This window comes from Oncorhynchus kisutch, linkage group LG7 (assembly GCF_002021735.2).
Source record: "Oncorhynchus kisutch isolate 150728-3 linkage group LG7, Okis_V2, whole genome shotgun sequence".
NCBI classification, from domain to species: Eukaryota; Metazoa; Chordata; class Actinopteri; order Salmoniformes; family Salmonidae; genus Oncorhynchus; species Oncorhynchus kisutch.
In genome coordinates this window covers 42,173,697-42,194,027 of record NC_034180.2, presented here as the reverse complement: position 1 = coordinate 42,194,027, position 20,331 = coordinate 42,173,697, and the positions used below count along the sequence as shown (strand labels likewise).

General features: G+C 44.2%; 1 protein-coding gene across 2 annotated transcripts in view; it reads right to left on the bottom strand.

Moving 5' to 3' along the window:
* Nucleotides 1-20,331, bottom strand: part of LOC109893793 (protein GREB1) — a 41,375-nt gene that overhangs the window by 1,478 nt on the left and 19,566 nt on the right. For both annotated transcript variants that reach the window (XM_031829117.1, XM_031829118.1), the window contains exons 14-30: nucleotides 14,651-14,831; nucleotides 14,365-14,554; nucleotides 14,008-14,144; nucleotides 13,230-13,584; nucleotides 11,702-11,817; nucleotides 11,397-11,614; nucleotides 10,411-10,786; nucleotides 10,144-10,303; nucleotides 9,349-9,451; nucleotides 8,377-8,532; nucleotides 7,987-8,123; nucleotides 2,200-2,361; nucleotides 1,506-1,710; nucleotides 1,157-1,319; nucleotides 799-1,035; nucleotides 424-559; nucleotides 26-220 (exon numbers count right to left, since the gene is read on the bottom strand). In XM_031829117.1, the coding sequence (XP_031684977.1) occupies nucleotides 26-220; nucleotides 424-559; nucleotides 799-1,035; nucleotides 1,157-1,319; nucleotides 1,506-1,710; nucleotides 2,200-2,361; nucleotides 7,987-8,123; nucleotides 8,377-8,532; nucleotides 9,349-9,451; nucleotides 10,144-10,303; nucleotides 10,411-10,786; nucleotides 11,397-11,614; nucleotides 11,702-11,817; nucleotides 13,230-13,584; nucleotides 14,008-14,144; nucleotides 14,365-14,554; nucleotides 14,651-14,831 (3,227 nt within the window). The remainder of the gene's footprint in view (nucleotides 1-25; nucleotides 221-423; nucleotides 560-798; nucleotides 1,036-1,156; nucleotides 1,320-1,505; nucleotides 1,711-2,199; nucleotides 2,362-7,986; nucleotides 8,124-8,376; nucleotides 8,533-9,348; nucleotides 9,452-10,143; nucleotides 10,304-10,410; nucleotides 10,787-11,396; nucleotides 11,615-11,701; nucleotides 11,818-13,229; nucleotides 13,585-14,007; nucleotides 14,145-14,364; nucleotides 14,555-14,650; nucleotides 14,832-20,331) is intronic.

Sequence of the window (20,331 nt, the reverse complement as noted above, 5' to 3'; positions counted from 1 at the left end):
TGTGTGTGTGTGTGTGTGTGTGTACCTCAGGCCCCAGGTTGAGGTAGCAGTCTACAGACAGTATGGGGTGTGTGTAGTTGCATGTGCTAAGGGGGAACAGGCTAGAGTGTTGCAGGTATTTCTCCAGCAGTAGCTGTGCAGGCGTGGCCAGGAATGGATGCTTGCTGTCCGGGGCACAGATATACTGAGACGGCTGGACCGAGGTGGGGACGTCAGTCATCTGAAACATTATATCAACATTACAATGGTCCTAGCATGAACGGTACAACAACATTACAACAACATTACAACAACATTACAACTGAGACATCACATTACAGAGGGATATGAATCGATCCCTGCGGAACACCACATTTGATTTGAAGATGATGTTGTGAGTGTATGTTTGTGTGTGTGGTTGTGTGTGTGTGTGTAAGACTGTACCTTGTTCTTGATGATGAAGGTGTGGTATCCTCCAATAGAGATCTGTTTCTTCATCACACTAAAGTTGTTGAAACGACAGATGAGCAGACCAGCACTGTGGACTCGCAGGGTGAAGTCAACATCATCACACGTAAACCTGAGGAGGAGAGGGGGAAGAGAGGAAGAGAGGAGAGAGGGAGAAGAGGAGCGAAGGGAAAGAGAAGAGGCAGAGAGAAAGAGTGAGGGATGGTTCACATAGAAACCATTTCAACCTGCCACCATACTCTTCTTCCAAAACAAATGACTTATCTAAAGTCAAGGGTCTGTCCTCTCTAATCCATTTTGGTTGTACAGGACTATTCTAGCATATTATTCAATTCTAGTCTACTGTCTCACCTGTTCTGGTTGAACTGGATGCCCTGGGTCAGGTCCACGTTTAGAAGCAGGAAGTCATGGAGGTGTCCTCTGGAGAAAGGCTCCCTGTGACGAGCTCCTCCCCCTGACCCCTGACCTGGGAAGTGACTGCTCCACTTCCTGATCCCACAGAGGCCAAACTGTGTGAGGTCAGGACACGCCTCCATGTGCTGCAGCATCTGCTTCAGAGACACGTTCCTCTCTGCAGGGCCTGAGGTACTGGAAGAGAGAAAGAGAGAGAGGATTACAGAGCTATGCAAGGACAACAATGAATTGTGTTGTTGTGTGTGTAGCTGAGAATCATTCCTTGTCGTGTGTATGTGTGTGTGTGACTGTATACCTGTGTGAGTCCAGGTCCACAGCGTTCCACATGACGCAAGAGTCGTCAGAGAGGATGATGAAGGGCCAGACGTCGGCTGGCGGCCCTCCTCCCTCCACCCTGCGGCTGCGTTCCAGCTCCAGGTTGTTATAGGACAGCTCCTTGATCAGGAAGTGGGCCGCACCTGGGGGAGGGGGCAGAGGTCAGAGAGGGAGACATTGTCTCTGTATCTCATAATGTATGTTAGTTCGTTTATTTGTGATCGGGCAGAGGGTGAGAGATAGATGAAGGGAGGGGGAGTGAGAGAGAGAGTAAGAGAATGAGTGAGTTAGTGAGAAAGAGAGTGGAGCTGGAGGTGGTTATAGCGTACCGAGCCCGGCTCCATTGAAGATGGTAGGCAGCACCAGCATAATGTGGTTGGGCCAGTACTTCTTATAGACAGCCATCTCATACTCCTTGATGACCAGGATGTGGAGGTGGGCCGCCCCATCCATGGCGTGGTACAGGTTGAACAGGCCATGCTCATGACGACCTGTTGTTGGGGTGAAGATGGGACTCTTGATACAGTCTGGGTTCTGATAGGGGAACGAGAAACATACACAAGTTTGAGTGGGTTCTGCAAAGATTTGATCTTTTCAGGGTTTCTATACTATGTATTATGTTGACTGTATATGTTAGTGGAGGTTTCAGATATGGAAGTACTATAGGAAATAAAGAAAGAAATGAATAAAGAGTAAGAGAGGAAAAATAGGCTCTTGGGAGCTCCCTGGTGGTGAGATTATGCAGTGCATCCTCACTTCACTGATTGTGGGTTTGAGGAAGGGGTTAGTAGTGTACTGCTATGGTTCGATTCTCTACTCTTCTCCTTGACATGTGTACCTGCTCAATCCCCCTATCAGATTTAAAGACACTGGATTGCTGTAATGAGTTAGCACCCTATTTCTTAAACCAATCCATTTATTTCACATCCATAAAGGGGAGTGGATGAGTGCACACCTCAGGAACGAAGGGTAGAGAATGGGCATTAGGGTTAGTATTAAGGGTGAAGGGCTTAGTTAGATTACCCAATCGGAGGTGAGGGGCAGTCTCATGCTCTCTAATTGGCCTCCTGGTTGGCTGAAGCTGAAGTGGTGGTGTTTAGACTTGGGAATGATGAAGTAGAGCTGGATATCCTCCCCCAGCAGCAGGTGGGAGAAGGTGAAGGCATGCAGGGTCAACTCATACATCTACACATATACAATACACAAAGAAAATACATGATCATACATCTACACGTATACAATGCACAAAGAAAATACATGATCATACATCTACACAAATAAAATACATTATTATACATTTACACATATAGAATACATTATTATACATCTACACATGTAGAATAACCATATATAACACATTATCATACAAATACACATATAGAATACATTATCATACATCTACACATATATAATACATTATTATACATATACACATAGAGAATACATTATCATACATCTACACATAGAGAATACATTATTATACATCTACACAAATAAAATACATTATCATACATCTACACATAGAATACATTATTATACATATACACATATAGAATGCATGATCATACATCTACACATAAATTCATGATTGAACATGTACACATATAGAATACATTATCATACATCTACACATATATAATACACATATAGAATACATTATCATACAGACGTGTATTAATTAAATGTTCACTCCCTGTACTTGCTTCTCTTCTCCAAGCATCTGTCCTTACACATAAAATACATTACCTTACATCTACACATGGAGAATACATTACCTTACATCAACACATGTAGAATAAACATATATAACACATTATCATACATATACACATATAGAATACATTATCATACATCTACACATATAGAATACATTATTATACATATACACATATAGAATACACATATATAATACATTATTATACATATGCACAGATATAATATATTATCATACATTCACACATATAGAAGAAGCTATCATATGTTTACACATATAGAATAAACATATATAATAAAGATTTTCTACATCTACACATATAAAATACACATATAGAATACATTATCATACATACAGTTGAAGTCAGAAGTTTACATACACCTTAGCCAAATACATTTAAACTCGGTTTTTCACAATTCCTGACATTTAATCCTAGTAAAAATCCCTGTCTTAGGTCAGTTAGGATCATCACTTTATTTTAAGAATGTGAAATGTCAGAATAATAGTAGAGAGAATGTATTATTTCAGCTTTTATTTATTTCATCACATTCTCAGTGGGTCAGAAGTTTACATACACTCAAATTTGGTAGCATTGTCTTTAAATTGTTTAATTTGGGTCAAATGTTTCCCACAATAAATTGGGTGAATTTTGGCCCATTCCCCCTGACAGAGCTGGTGTAACTGAGTCAGGTTTGTGGGCTTGCACACGCTTTTTCAGTTCTGCCCACAAATTTTCTATGGGATTGAGGTCAGGGCGTTACCTTGACTTTGTTGTCCTTAAGCCATTTTGCCACAACTTTGGAAGTATGTTTTGGGTCATTGTCCATTTGGAAGATCCATTTGTGACCAAGCTGTTTCATCAGACCAAAGGACATTTCTCCAAAAAGTAGGATCTTTGTCCCCATGTGCAGTTGCAAACTGTAGTCTGACTTTTTTTATGGCGGTTTTGGAGCAGTGGCTTCTTCCTTGCTGAGCAGCCTTTCAGGTTATGTCGATTATAGGACTCGTTTTACTTAGATTTTTCCATGATGTCAAGCAAAGAGGCACTGAGTTTGAAGGTAGGCCTTGAAATACATCCACAGGTATACCTCCAATTGACTCAAATTATGTCAATTAGCCTATCAGAAGCTTCATTATCATACATACAGTTGAAGTCAGAAGTTTACATACACCTTAGCCAAATACATTTAAACTCGGTTTTTCACAATTCCTGACATTTAATCCTAGTAAAAATCCCTGTCTTAGGTCAGTTAGGATCATCACTTTATTTTAAGAATGTGAAATGTCAGAATAATAGTAGAGAGAATGTATTATTTCAGCTTTTATTTATTTCATCACATTCTCAGTGGGTCAGAAGTTTACATACACTCAAATTTGGTAGCATTGTCTTTAAATTGTTTAATTTGGGTCAAATGTTTCCCACAATAAATTGGGTGAATTTTGGCCCATTCCCCCTGACAGAGCTGGTGTAACTGAGTCAGGTTTGTGGGCTTGCACACGCTTTTTCAGTTCTGCCCACAAATTTTCTATGGGATTGAGGTCAGGGCGTTACCTTGACTTTGTTGTCCTTAAGCCATTTTGCCACAACTTTGGAAGTATGTTTTGGGTCATTGTCCATTTGGAAGATCCATTTGTGACCAAGCTGTTTCATCAGACCAAAGGACATTTCTCCAAAAAGTAGGATCTTTGTCCCCATGTGCAGTTGCAAACTGTAGTCTGACTTTTTTTATGGCGGTTTTGGAGCAGTGGCTTCTTCCTTGCTGAGCAGCCTTTCAGGTTATGTCGATTATAGGACTCGTTTTACTTAGATTTTTCCATGATGTCAAGCAAAGAGGCACTGAGTTTGAAGGTAGGCCTTGAAATACATCCACAGGTATACCTCCAATTGACTCAAATTATGTCAATTAGCCTATCAGAAGCTTCTAAAGCCATGACATAATTTTCTGGAATTTTCCAAGCTGTTTAAAGGCACAGTCAACTTAGCTTATGTAAACTTCTGACCCACTGGAATTGTGATACAGTGAAATAATATGTCTATAAACAATTGTTGGAAAAAGTACTTGTGTCATGCACAAAGTAGATGCCCTAACCAACTTGCCAAAACTATAGTTTGTTAACAAGAAATGTGTGGAGTGGTTGAAAAACGAGTTTTAATGACTCCAACCTAAGTGTATGTAAACTAGTTTTAATGACTCCAACCTAAGTGCATGTAAACCAGTTTTAATGACTCCAACCTAAGTGTATATAAACTAGTTTTAATGACTCCAACCTAAGTGTATATAAACTAGTTTTAATGACTCCAACCTAAGTGTATATAAACTAGTTTTAATGACTCCAACCTAAGTGTATATAAACTAGTTTTAATGACTCTAACCTAAGTGTATGTAAACTTCCGACTTCAACTGTATGCACATATAGAATACATTATCATACATCTACACATATAGAATACATTATCATACATCTACACACATAGAATACATTATCATACATCTACACATATAGAATACATTATCATACATCTACACATATAGAATACATTATCATACATCTACACACATAGAATACATTATCATACATCTACACATATAGAATACATTATCATACATCTACACATATAGAATACATTATCATACATCTACACACATAGAATACATTATCATACATCTACACATATAGAATACATTATCATACATCTACACATATATAATACATTATTATACATATACACATAGAGAATACATTATCATACATCTACACATAGAGAATACATTATTATACATCTACACAAATAAAATACATTATCATACATCTACACATAGAATACATTATTATACATATACACATATAGAATGCATGATCATACATCTACACATAAATTCATGATTGAACATGTACACATATAGAATACATTATCATACATCTACACATATATAATACATTATCATACATCTACACATATAGAATACATTATCATACATCTACACATATAGAATACATTATCATACATCTACACATATAGAATACATTATCATACATCTACACATATAGAATACATTATCATACATCTACACACATAGAATACATTATCATGCATCTACACATATAGAATACATTATCATACATATACACACATAAAATACATTATCATACATCTACACATATAGAATACATTATCGTACATCTACACATATAGAATACATTATCATACATCTACACACATGGAATACATTATCATACATCTACACATATAGAATACATTATCATACATCTACACATATAGAATACATTATCATACACCTGCACACATAGAATACATTATCATACATCTACACATATAGAATACATTATCATACATCTACACATATGGGATACATTATCATACATCTACACACATAGAATACATTATCATACATCTACACATATAGAATACATTATCATACATCTACACATATAGAATACATTATCATACATCTACACACATAGAATACATTATCATACATATACACATATAGAATACATTATCATACATCTACACACATAGAATACATTATCATACATCTACACATATAGGATAGATATACATCTACACATCTACAATGCATTCAGAATGTAGTCAGACCCCTTGACTTTTCCCACATTTTCTTACATTACAGCCTCATTCTAAAATTGATTTTAAAAAAGCTTTCCCCTCATAAATCTACACAAAATAACCCATAATGACAAGGCAAAAACAGCTTTAGACATTTTTGCAAATGTATAAAAAATAAAAAACAGAAACATCTCAAGGATGATCAATGGAAACAGGATGCGCCTGAGCTCAATTTAGAGTCTTATAGCAAAGGGTCTGAATACTTATGTAAATAAGGTATTTCTGTTTTTAAATTGTAATACATGTGCAAAAAATATCTACACCTGTTTTGCCTTGTCATTATGGGGTATTTTTTGTAGATTGCTGAGGATTTTTTTTATTGAATCAATTTAGTTGAAATGTTGATATTTTAGAAATCAATTTACAAAATGTGGAAAAAGGGGTCTGCCTGCATGGGTCAAGGGGTCTGCCTGCATGGGTCAAGGGGTCTGCCTGCATGGGTCAAGGGGTCTGCCTGCATGGGTCAAGGGGTCTGCCTGCATGGGTCAAGGGCTCTGCCTGCATGGGTCAAGGGGTCTGCCTGCATGAGTCAAGGGGTCTGCCTGCATGGGTCAAGGGGTCTGCCTGCATGGGTCAAGGGGTCTGCCTGCATGGGTCAAGGGGTCTGCCTGCATGGGTCAAGGGCTCTGCCTGCATGGGTCAAGGGGTCTGCCTGCATGAGTCAAGGGGTCTGCCTGCATGGGTCAAGGGGTCTGCCTGCATGGGTCAAGGGGTCTGCCTGCATGGGTCAAGGGGTCTGCCTGCATGGGTCAAGGGGTCTGCCTGCATGGGTCAAGGGGTCTGCCTGCATGGGTCAAGGGGTCTGCCTGCATGGGTCAAGGGCTCTGCCTGCATGGGTCAAGGGCTCTGCCTGCATGGGTCAAGGGGTCTGCCTGCATGAGTCAAGGGCTCTGCCTGCATGGGTCAAGGGGTCTGCCTGCATGGGTCAAGGGGTCTGCCTGCATGGGTCAAGGGGTCTGCCTGCATGAGTCAAGGGGTCTGCCTGCATGGGTCAAGGGGTCTGCCTGCATGAGTCAAGGGGTCTGCCTGCATGGGTCAAGGGGTCTGCCTGCATGAGTCAAGGGGTCTGCCTGCATGGGTCAAGGGGTCTGCCTGCATGGGTCAAGGGGTCTGCCTGCATGGGTCAAGGGGTCTGCCTGCATGGGTCAAGGGGTCTGCCTGCATGGGTCAAGGGGTCTGCCTGCATGGGTCAAGGGGTCTGAAAACTTTGGAAGGCATTGTATGTTTATATTTATAAATTATCATATATTTATAATAAATGATCATGTCCCAGAGAGATACAACATAACAACATATTAAAGACCAACTATACACTGATTAGTACAGCTAATAATAAACATTGTGTTTGAGACTGTGTGTGTGTGTGTGTGTTTGAGACCATGTGTGTATTTGAGACCGTGTGTGTGTGTTTGAGACTGTGTGTGTGTGTGTGTTCTCTTCTCACCTGGTATGCAGGGTTGAAGCCCGTGTACTGGTGACACTGCTCACAGTGGTGGTAGGTGTTGTAGGCTGCGTATTTAGACAGTTTGATTCTGGCCGTATGCCTCCGCAGATACACGTCCTCCTGACGTCTGGGGATTCCTGGGGGGAGAGCAGGGGCTGGGGGTTAGTCGACCAGGAGAACACCAGTCAACAACCATGGAATAACCATAGAGCATCTGAGAACCAGAACCACATACTGTACACAGCTACAGAGTTTAGCCAGTCATTGGTTATCTAGTTTGTTTTTTCTACAATAGTAGAACAAAAGACCAGGAGGTCCAAGACAATGATCTAGTAAGACTGCCTATGATAATGTTATGGTCCTAGAGAGATGTCCCGCTTAATGTCCAACCATCAGTGTTGGGGTAGTAGTCAGGGCAGTAGACAGTGCTGATGTCTTCATATTTGGGGTCGTGGACGGTGTAGTCAAACGGAATGCCCATCAGTGTGTCTGTGACTGGCCAGGAGGCACAGGTTGGCTGGTACTGGACACGCTTCAGCTGACCACCTATACAACACAGATATGTATATATTCACAATACATTCATAACAGCTAATAATAGCGCCTTAAAAAACCTCATGTAGGGTTATCAGAGTCCAAACCGCTTCTGCGTCTGCACCGCTGTTTTCTAGAATCTTGGACCGTTGAAGTGTCAGCACGGCCCAGATGATGTATCTATCTGTCATCACATTCAGTTGAATGGAAGGTGTATCTATCTGTCATCACATTCAGTTGAATGGAAGGTGTATCTATCTGTCATCACATTCAGTTGAATGGAAGGTGTATCTATCTGTCATCACATTCAGTTGAATGGAAGGTGTATCTATCTGTCATCACATTCAGTTGAATGGAAGGTGTATCTATCTGTCATCACTTTCAGTTGAATGGAAGGTGTATCTATCTGTCATCACATTCAGTTGAATGGAAGGTGTATCTATCTGTCATCACATTCAGTTGAATGGAAGGTGTATCTATCTGTCATCACATTCAGTTGAATGGAAGGTGTATCTATCTGTCATCACATTCAGTTGAATAGAAGGTGTATCTATCTGTCATCACATTCAGTTGAATGGAAGGTGTATCTATCTGTCATCACATTCAGTTGAATGGAAGGTGTATCTATCTGTCATCACATTCAGTTGAATAGAAGGTGTATCTATCTGTCATCCCATTCAGTTGAATAGAAGGTGCTCTCAGTGAGCTGTTGGACTATTAAGACTCTGCACCCTTCCCTGCTCTAATATACAATAGCACAGAGGTGTAAAACACAATTCAGAGACCCACAGCCACAGTGGTTATGGGAGTGTTGTCATGGTAACTCACTGAAGTTGATATCTTCCTCATCATAGATGTCCACCTCCATCAGTCGGATCAGCATACGAGACAGGATGCCCAGAAACTGGAGGTACGCCCCTGTCTTCCCCACCTGAACAGTTTACAGGAGTCAGTATGGCGTGTGTTTGTTTTGGTGTGTGTGTGTAAGGCTATGTATGTGTGTGTGTGTGTGTTTCCACTGAGCAGCAGTCTGCATGTGTGTATGTCTGTGTATACCTGTGGGGGTCCACTGAGCAGCAGTCTGCATGTGTGTATGTCTGTGTATACCTGTGGGGGTCCACTGAGCAGCAGTCTACATGTGTGTATGTCTGTGTATACCTGTGGGGGTCCGCTGAGCAGCAGTCTGTATGTGTGTATGTCTGTGTATACCTGTGGGGGTCCACTGAGCAGCAGTCTGCGGGGATGGAAGTTGTCTGTGTATACGTGTGGGGGTCCACTGAGCAGCAGTCTGCATGTGTGTATGTCTGTGTATACCTGTGGGGGTCCACTGAGCAGCAGTCTGCATGTGTGTATGTCTGTGTATACCTGTGGGGGTCCACTGAGCAGCAGTCTACATGTGTGTATGTCTGTGTATACCTGTGGGGGTCCACTGAGCAGCAGCCTGCATGTGTGTATGTCTGTGTATACCTGTGGGGGTCCACTGAGCAGCAGCCTGCATGTGTGTATGTCTGTGTATACCTGTGGGGGTCCTCTGAGCAGCAGCCTGCATGTGTGTATGTCTGTGTATACCTGTGGGGGTCCACTGAGCAGCAGTCTGCGGGGATGGAAGTTGTCTGTGTATACCTGTGGGGGTCCACTGAGCAGCAGTCTGCGGGGATGGAAGTTGTCTGTGCGTCCCTCTGCAGGGCGGTTGCTGCTGTCCATGTGGCGGGGCTGTGGGATGGTCCACTGGCGGTAATACAGAGACTGTTCTGTACACGTCATCATCTTACTCAGCAGAGGTCTGACACAGAGGAAGGGAAAGCTTCATTAGAAAGGTTGATATACAGCATCATCTTACTCAACTGTGTGTGTGTTTGTGTGTTTGTGTGTGTGTGTGACTTTTCCTACCTGAAGGAGCTGGCCCAGGCCACAGACCGGTGTGGTAGGAAGGAGGTGCAGCGAGGCAGCCCGCTCCCGTCGCGTGCCTTGATGATGTCATAGAGTCCCCGGGGCAGCAGCAGGGAAGGGGGGCGGCTCACCCCCCGTGCCCAGGAGCAGCCCTGAAGGAGAGAGGGGGGTAGGGGGGAGGAGGAAACCAAGGAAGTGGACATGGAGGGCCGGCGCTGGGTGTTGGGGGGGCGGTGAGGGCCTTGGGGGGTGGTGTGGGGATGGAGGGGGTCCGCAGCAATGCTGTCGTGGAAGGTTCGGGGGGGCTGGAGAACCGAGGGAGGGTGAGGGACAGAGGGAGCGCTGTGACCAAGGCCAGGGAGGTCAGATTTCAGAGCTAGAGGGAAGAGAAGAGGAAGAGGGTTAGAGAAGAACACAGAGGTGAGTTATACTGTTGATATAGAGAAGAACACAGGTGAGTTATACTGTTGATATAGAGAAGAACACAGAGGTGAGTTATACTGTTGATATAGAGAAGAACACAGGTGAGTTATACTGTTGATATAGAGAAGAACACAGAGGTGACTTATACTGTTGATATAGAGAAGAACACAGGTGAGTTATACTGTTGATATAGAGAAGAACACAGGTGAGTTATACTGTTGATATAGAGAAGAACACAGGTGAGTTATACTGTTGATATAGAGAAGAACACAGGTGAGTTATACTGTTGATATAGAGAAGAACACAGGTGAGTTATACTGTTGATATAGAGAAGAACACAGGTGAGTTATACTGTTGATATAGAGAAGAACACAGGTGAGTTATACTGTTGATATAGAGAAGAACACAGGTGAGTTATACTGTTGATATAGAGAAGAACACAGGTGAGTTATACTGTTGATGTATAAACAGTCAAATGTGTTGTTAAGTGTTAGAAACACCTGACATTGTCTCATTTAATTGCTAGAATTTAGTTGTATTTAATTTAACTGAACATCTCTCACTGTTCTCTCCCCCCTCCTTCTCCTCATTGTCGGTGCTGTTGAGTTTGTCTGAGTCGCTCTCTGATAGGTCACTGCCCAGGCCGGGGGCGTGGCCGTGGGGTTGTGACCCCTGGGACTCCACCCTCACCAGGTAGGCCGCCAATCCTAGCTCCTGCTCCAATGCTGTGCGCTGCAGGTAGGAGGAGCTTATCACACGCAGATCACAGTACTTCAGTGATCTGGTCGGAGGAGAGAGAAAATACATCAATCAACCAATCCAATGTTTGCGTATGTGTGTGTGTGAGTGTGCTTGCGTGCGTGTGTACCTGGGTAGGGACTCTCCCAGGGGGTCTGCCCCAGAGAGGATGAGGATGCAGGGCAGGGCCTCTAGCTCCAGGTAGGTACGAGGAACCCAGTCTGTCTCCTGGATCTTCAGCCATGTCTGGACACACACACACACACACACACACACACACACACACACACACACACACAGGCGTTTACCAAGTACTAGGACAGTAATAGATTGTATAAGGTTACAGTATATGTCGCCTGCCCTACTTTGAGATGGTATTACAATGCTGTCCACTAAGGAACCTACTGTAGCTAACTGTCACGTGGGGTAACAACCCTAAGCTAGATCCTTATCCCTGTTCATGTGATCTAAAAGGCAAAACTGATCCTAAATCAGCACTTCTACTCAGAGACGCTTTAAACATACACTACCATCCAAAGGTTTGGGGTCACTTAGAAATGTTCTTGTTTTTTGAAAGATTTTGTTGTTTTTTTGTCCATTAAAATAACATCAGATTGATCAGAAATAAGGTGTAGACATTGTTAATGTTGTTAATGACTATTGTAGCTGGAAAAGGCTGATTTTGTATGGAGTATCTACATTGGAGTACAGAGGCCCATTATCAGCAACCATCACTGTGCAACGGCTGTCGTAGGTGGAAGAAGGAGAGGACCAAGGTGCAGAGTGGTACGTGTTCATGATCTTCTAATTACACTCAACACTAGAACAAAAATAACTAAATGGAACAAACGAAACAGTCCTGTCTGGTACAGAGACAGAGAACAATTACCCACAAATCAAAGTGGGAACACAGGCTACCTAAGTATGGTTCTCAATCAGAGACAACGATTGACAGCTGCCTCTGATTGGGAACCATACCAGGCCAAAAGCAGAAATACAACACATAGAACAAAAACATAGAATGCCCACCCCAACACACTCCTGTGTTCCAATGGCACGTTGTGTTAGCTAATCCAAGTTTATCATTTTAAAAGGCTAATTGATTATTAGAAAACCCTTTTGCAATTATGTTAGCACAGCTGAAAACTGTTGTCCTGATTAAAGAAGCAATAAAACTGGCCTTCTTTAGACTAGTTGAGTATCTGGAGCATCCACATTTGTGGGTTCGATTACAGGCTCAAAATGGCCAGAAACAAATAACTTTCTTCTGAAACTCGTCAGTCTATTTTTGTTCTGAGAAATGAAGGCTATTCCATGCGAGAAATTGCCAAGAAACGAAAGATCTCGTACAACGCTGTGTACGACTCCCTTCACAGAACAGTGAAAACTGGATCTAACCAGAATAGAAAGAGGAGTGGGAGAACCCGGTGCACAACTGAGCAAGTACATTAGAGTAAGTACATTAGAGTGAGTAAGTACATTAGAGTGAGTAAGTACATTAGAGTACATTAGAGTGTGTAGTTTGAGAAACAGACGCTTCACAAGTCCTCAACTGGCAGCTTCTTTAAATAATACCCACAAAACACCAGTCTCAACGTCAACAGTGAAGAGGCGACTCCAGAATGCTGGCCTTCAGTTCTCCTGTTGTTTAACCTTACCTTGATGCGCTCAGTGAAGCTCTGTCCTATGCTGAGGGTTTGGCTGGGGTTTCCCAGGATGATCTCAAAGAGCTCCCCCAGCCCCAGTCTCTGTCTGATCCGCACCAGCCGTTGGTGGGCCCACCCTGCCAGAGCCAATGAGGGGAGCCGTAGCAGCACCATGTGACCATGGTGGGAGGGGCATCGCTGGGAGGCGCTAAGCAGGCTCTGGACGATCTCCAGCGTCTCGACGGAGGTGTGTTTATGTTGGCTCCGCCCCCCTGAGCCAGACCGACCCGACACGGCCATCATGGCCACACAGTAGTGTTGTATTAAAACCTGGGTCCGGATCACTGCACTGTGTAGCTTGGGGAACCTGGGACAGGGGCATCAAGAAATGTAGTTACATGCTTGTGTCATTTCTGGGCTCCTGAGTGGCACAGCGGTCTAAGGCACAGCATCTCAGTCCTAGAGGTGTCACTACAGACCCTGGTTTGAGTCCAGGCTGTATCACAACCAGCCGTGATTGGGAGTCCCATAGGGCGGCGCACAATTGGCCCAGCGTCATCCGGGTTTGGCCGGGGATAGGCTGCCATTGTAAATAAGAATTTGTTCTTAACTAACTTGCCTGGTTAAATAAATCAAACATTTAATATGAAAAAACATTGATAGCCCAAACGAAATCTTATGTATTGTGTGTATTTTTTTGTGTTTGTGTGACTGCGTGAGTGAGTATATGTGTGTTTCTGTGCGTATATGCATGTATGTGTGTATGTATGTGTGTGTATGCGTGTGTTACCTCTCTTCCAGGACAGAGGCCATGCTTTCGAAGGAGCTGTCGTAGCGGAGGAGAGGCAGACCGCTGCCTGAACGAGTCGAGTCCAGCAGCTCACACACACCAAAGTACTGTGTCTTCTCAAGGTACAGATCCACTTCCTACGCACGCACGCACACACAAACACACACACACACACACACACACACACACACACACACACACACACACACACACACACACACACACACACACACACACACACACACACACACACACACACACACACACACACACAAACAAGAGTTTGAGAAAACAGTGTACGTGTGTGTGTGACTCTCTCTGTGTGTGACTGTTTGTGTATGTGAGAGAGTGTCTTACATTATTGAAAGCAGAGGGCCAGTGTATCTCGTTGTATGGGCTGATGCGTGTGTGTTGTGTCTGCAGGGCAAAGGGGAACGAGGTGACGTGGAGAATCAGGATGTTGTTGGCGTCTTTGATCTGACAGGAGTTGAGCAGGCTGTCCACCAACCCACTGCCGGAGTCACCACCGCTGGCACCATACCCTCCACTGGGAACCACGGGATATATATGTTATGATCATGTCAGAAACACAAGGACACACACACCCATGCACATACACGAGTACTCACAAAAACACACACACCTGCTGATGTCCCAGTGAGCGTGGTCATGAACCAGAATGAAGAGTGTGTTGGGGTTCCTGTTTGCTTCCTGTATGAGGTCATCAATGCGCGCCCTGGCCTCCTGGTCCATCTTCACCACGTAGCGCTCTGCCTCTCTCTGAGACAGACAGTCTTGCTCCAACCCCAGATTCTGTAGGACACCTAGAGTACACACACAGACAGGGATTAAACACACACACACACACACACACACACACACACACACACACACACACACACACACACACACACACACGACAGGTAGCCTAGTGGTTAAGAGCATTGGGCCAGACAACCAAAAGGTCGCTAGAATCCCAGAGTTGGCAAGGCGTAAAAATCTGCCGTTCTGCAAGGCAGGTACCCCCAACAACAACTTCTCCCCGTGTGCCGAAGATGAGGACGTTGATTAAGGCAAACCCACGCACCTCTCTGATTCAGAGGGGTTGGGTTAAATGCAGAAGACACATTTCAGTTGAATGCATTCAGTTGTACAACTGACTAGGTATCCCCTTTCCCTTTACACACAGACAGACACACACATGGCACCAATGTGTTTCAGGTGAAAGTTTGAGTAACAAGAGCCAACACATCTCTGAATTTAGGTTTCTATAAAACACACCAGCAGGGAGCTCTGTGTCTTCAGCCTGCTAGGTTTCTATAAAACACACCAGCAGGGAGCTCTGTGTCTTCAGGCTGCTAGGTTTCTATAAAACACACCAGCAGGGAGCTCTGTGTCTTCAGGCTGCTAGGTTTCTATAAAACACACCAGCAGGGAGCTCTGTGTCTTCAGGCTGCTAGGTTTCTATAAAACACACCAGCAGGGAGCTCTGTGTCTTCAGCCTGCTAGGTTTCTATAAAACACACCAGCAGGGAGCTCTGTGTCTTCAGCCTGCTAGGTTTCTATAAAACACACCAGCAGGGAGCTCTGTGTCTTCAGCCTGCTAGGTTTCTATAAAACACACCAGCAGGGAGCTCTGTGTCTTCAGCCTGCTAGGTTTCTATAAAACACACCAGCAGGGAGCTCTGTGTCTTCAGCCTGCTAGGTTTCTATAAAACACACCAGCAGGGAGCTCTGTGTCTTCAGGCTGCTAGGTTTCTATAAAACACACCAGCAGGGGGCTCTGTGTCTTCAGGCTGCTACACAACAGACATCAGTTAGAGGAGAACAAGAACTGAAGACAACTTCCTGGAAGTCACCTCAGGAGGGATGGAGGTTGAGGAAAGAAGGGGGAGGACGAGAAGGAATAAGAAGAAGAAGAACGTTTAAAAAAATAAAGCTTAACCCCTAAATGGTTCTCAAGTAGATTAATAAGAAAAGCTCATCCATTGTTTAAAAATGGCCTTTGTGCAGATTGCCATGTCTCATTTTCGATTAATTGAAAATGATACTTTTCTCAAAGTATCTGGCTTTTTCAAACAAGCATTACAGAGCTGGCTACAATTTCAATTTCACCCCCCTGAAACGATAGAACAAATATTACAACAAATATTATGGCTGAACTCAAATGTGCTGGTTGATAAAATACCTGTATTTATGGGAAATATGTTTGAAAGGGGTATTTTGTTCTTAAATTATATTGTAAATTGTAATGGTAGAGTTTTGTCCTTCATGTGGTTATCCGAATTGTACGGGAAGGTCTGCTCAATCCAAGAGTACAACCACAATTGATTACAGCATTGCCCCAAAAATGGAGGAGGTAGGTAGGAGGTAGGGAACTAGTCTGTCTGCCCAATATAAAGGATCAAAACTGGCAGAGGAATAAAAATAACATAAATAGGAAAGTATACCAGTTTCATTTGAGGACAAGGATGTTGACAACTGTGCCATACAGATTGCAAAATAGATGGGAAGAGATTTTTGATGTACCGATTCCATGGTACAGGGTGTATGAGTTGATATATAAAACGACGCAAGATTCAAGACTTCGTGCTTTTCAGCTAAAATTATTATATAGAACTCTTGCCACCATCAAAATTTTGAATATTTGTGGCATAAAATCATTGAAGCTCTGCAGATTTTGTTGTGAGGATACAGAATCAATCAGTAGCCTGTTTCTGGTCTCAGGTTCAGGAATGGCTGAAAATGCATAGTATTGATCTAAAATTGACACTAGAAATAGTGCTGTTTAGTCGATCTGGAGAGACCGGGTTAGTCAATTACTAATATACTAATATTCGTAGTAAAAGTATTTATCTTCAACAAGCAATCTGTAGATTCTAATAGATAGATTCAAATTGTACGTTAAACATCATAGCATAGTTGAAAGATATGTGTTGCATAGAAATACGAAGTGGGTGGCCAGCAGAGACAGATGGGATGGGCTGAGGGAAGCTGAGGGTTGGGATGGGCTGAGGGAAGCTGAGGGTTGGGATGGGCTGAGGGAAGCTGAGGGTTGGTATGGGCTGAGGGAAGCTGAGGGTTGGGATGGGCTGAGGGATGCTGAGGGTTGGGATGGGCTGAGGGAAGCTGAGGGTTGGGATGGGCTGAGGGAAGCTGAGGGTTGGTATGGGCTGAGGGAAGCTGAGGGTTGGGATGGGCTGAGGGATGCTGAGGGTTGGGATGGGCTGAGGGAAGCTGAGGGTTGGGATGGGCTGAGGGAAGCTGAGGGTTGGGATGGGCTGAGGGATGCTGAGGGTTGGGATGGGCTGAGGGAAGCTGAGGGTTGGTATGGGCTGAGGGAAGCTGATTCCCACGCTGCCTTTTCAGCGGAATGTTGGGGGGGGTCCGTTAGCGGAACGCGTGTCCTAGACAGGCTAATGTTACCCCTTCCTTGTGCTTTTTGTAATAAATAATTATATAAAAAAGAAAAGTAAAAGAAAGAAGAAGAGGAGAAAGACGAGGTAAGAGAGGAGGATGAAGATGAGGTAAGAGAGGAGGATAAAGACGAGGTAAGAGAGGCGGAGGGAAGAGAGGAGGATAAAGACGAGGTAAGAGAGGAAGATAAAGACGAGGTAAGAGAGGAAGATGAAGACGAGGTAAGAGAGGAGGATGAAGTCGAGGTAAGAGAGGAGGATGAAGACGAGGTAAGAGAGGAGGATGAAGACGAGGTAAGAGAGGCGGAGGGAAGAGAGGAGGATAAAGACGAGGTAAGAGAGGAAGATAAAGACGAGGTAAGAGAGGAAGATGAAGACGAGGTAAGAGAGGAGGATGAAGTCGAGGTAAGAGAGGAGGATGAAGACGAGGTAAGAGAGGAGGATGAAGACGAGGTAAGAGAGGCGGAGGGAAGAGAGGAGGATAAAGACAAGGTAAGAGAGGCGGAGGGAAGAGAGGAGGATAAAGACAAGGTAAGAGAGGCGGAGGGAAGAGAGGAGGATAAAGACGAGGTAAGAGAGGAGGATAAAGACGAGGTAAGAGAGGCGGAGGGAAGAGAGGAGGATAAAGACGAGGTAAGAGAGGCGGAGGGAAGAGAGGAGGATAAAGACGAGGTAAGAGAGGAAGATAAATACGAGGTAAGAGAGGAAGATGAAGACGAGGTAAGAGAGGAGGATGAAGATGAGGTAAGATAGGAGGAGGGAAGAGAGGAGGATGAAGACGAGGTAAGAGAGGCGGAGGGAAGAGAGGAGGATAAGACGAGGTAAGAGAGGAAGATAAAGACGAGGTAAGAGAGGAAGATGAAGACGAGGTAAGAGAGGAGGATGAAGACGAGGTAAGAGAGGATGATGAAGACGAGGTAAGAGAGGAGGATGAAGACGAGGTAAGAGAGGAGGATGAAGACGAGGTAAGAGAGGAGGATGAAGACGAGGTAAGAGAGGCGGAGGGAAGAGAGGAGGATAAAGACAAGGTAAGAGAGGCGGAAGGAAGAGAGGAGGATAAAGACGAGGTAAGAGAGGAAGATAAAGACGAGGTAAGAGAGGCGGAGGGAAGAGAGGAGGATAAAGACGAGGTAAGAGAGGAAGATAAAGACGAGGTAAGAGAGGAGGATGAAGACGAGGTAAGAGAGGCGGAGGGAAGAGAGGAGGATAAAGACAGGGTAAGAGAGGCGGAGGGAATAAAGGAGGATAAAGACGAGGTAAGAGAGGAGGATGAAGACGAGGTAAGAGAGGTGGAGGGAAGAGAGGAGGATAAAGACGAGGTAAGAGAGGAAGATAAAGACGAGGTAAGAGAGGCGGAGGGAAGAGACGAGGATAAAGACGAGGTAAGAGAGGAAGATAAAGACGAGGTAAGAGAGGCGGAGGGAAGAGAGGAGGATAAAGACAAGGTAAGAGAGGCGGAGGGAAGAGAGGAGGATAAAGACGAGGTAAGAGAGGAAGATAAAGACGAGGTAAGAGAGGAGGATAAAGACGAGGTAAGAGAGGAGGAGAAAGACGAGGTAAGAGAGGAGGATAAAGACGAGGTAAGATAGGCGGAGGGAAGAGAGGAGGATAAAGACGAGGTAAGAGAGGCAGAGGGAAGAGAGGAGGATAAAGACGAGGTAAGAGAGGAAGATAAAGACGAGGTAAGAGAGGAGGAGGTAAGAGAGGAGGATAAAGATGAGGTAAGAGAGGAAGATAAAGATGGGGTAAGAGAGGAAGATAAAGACGAGGTAAGAGAGGAGGATAAAGACGAGGTAAGAGAGGCGGAGGGAAGAGAGGAGGATAAAGACGAGGTAAGAGAGGCGGAGGGAAGAGAGGAGGATAAAGACGAGGTAAGAGAGGAAGATAATACGAGGTAAGAGAGGAAGATGAAGACGAGGTAAGAGAGGAGGATGAAGATGAGGTAAGATAGGAGGAGGGAAGAGAGGAGGATGAAGACGAGGTAAGAGAGGCGGAGGGAAGAGAGGAAGATAAAGACGAGGTAAGAGAGGAAGATAAAGACGAGGTAAGAGAGGAAGATGAAGACGAGGTAAGAGAGGAGGATGAAGACGAGGTAAGAGAGGATGATGAAGACGAGGTAAGAGAGGAGGATGAAGACGAGGTAAGAGAGGAGGATGAAGACGAGGTAAGAGAGGAGGATGAAGACGAGGTAAGAGAGGCGGAGGGAAGAGAGGAGGATAAAGACAAGGTAAGAGAGGCGGAAGGAAGAGAGGAGGATAAAGACGAGGTAAGAGAGGAAGATAAAGACGAGGTAAGAGAGGCGGAGGGAAGAGAGGAGGATAAAGACGAGGTAAGAGAGGAAGATAAAGACGAGGTAAGAGAGGAGGATGAAGACGAGGTAAGAGAGGCGGAGGGAAGAGAGGAGGATAAAGACGGAGGTAAGAGAGGAGGATGAAGACGAGGTAAGAGAGGTGGAGGGAAGAGAGGAGGATAAAGACGAGGTAAGAGAGGAAGATAAAGACGAGGTAAGAGAGGCGGAGGGAAGAGACGAGGATAAAGACGAGGTAAGAGAGGAAGATAAAGACGAGGTAAGAGAGGCGGAGGGAAGAGAGTAGGATAAAGACAAGGTAAGAGAGGCGGAGGGAAGAGAGGAGGATAAAGACAAGGTAAGAGAGGCGGAGGGAAGAGAGGAGGATAAAGACGAGGTAAGAGAGGAAGATAAAGACGAGGTAAGAGAGGAGGATAAAGACGAGGTAAGAGAGGAGGAGAAAGACGAGGTAAGAGAGGAGGATAAAGACGAGGTAAGATAGGCGGAGGGAAGAGAGGAGGATAAAGACGAGGTAAGAGAGGCAGAGGGAAGAGAGGAGGATAAAGACGAGGTAAGAGAGGAAGATAAAGACGAGGTAAGAGAGGAGGAGGTAAGAGAGGA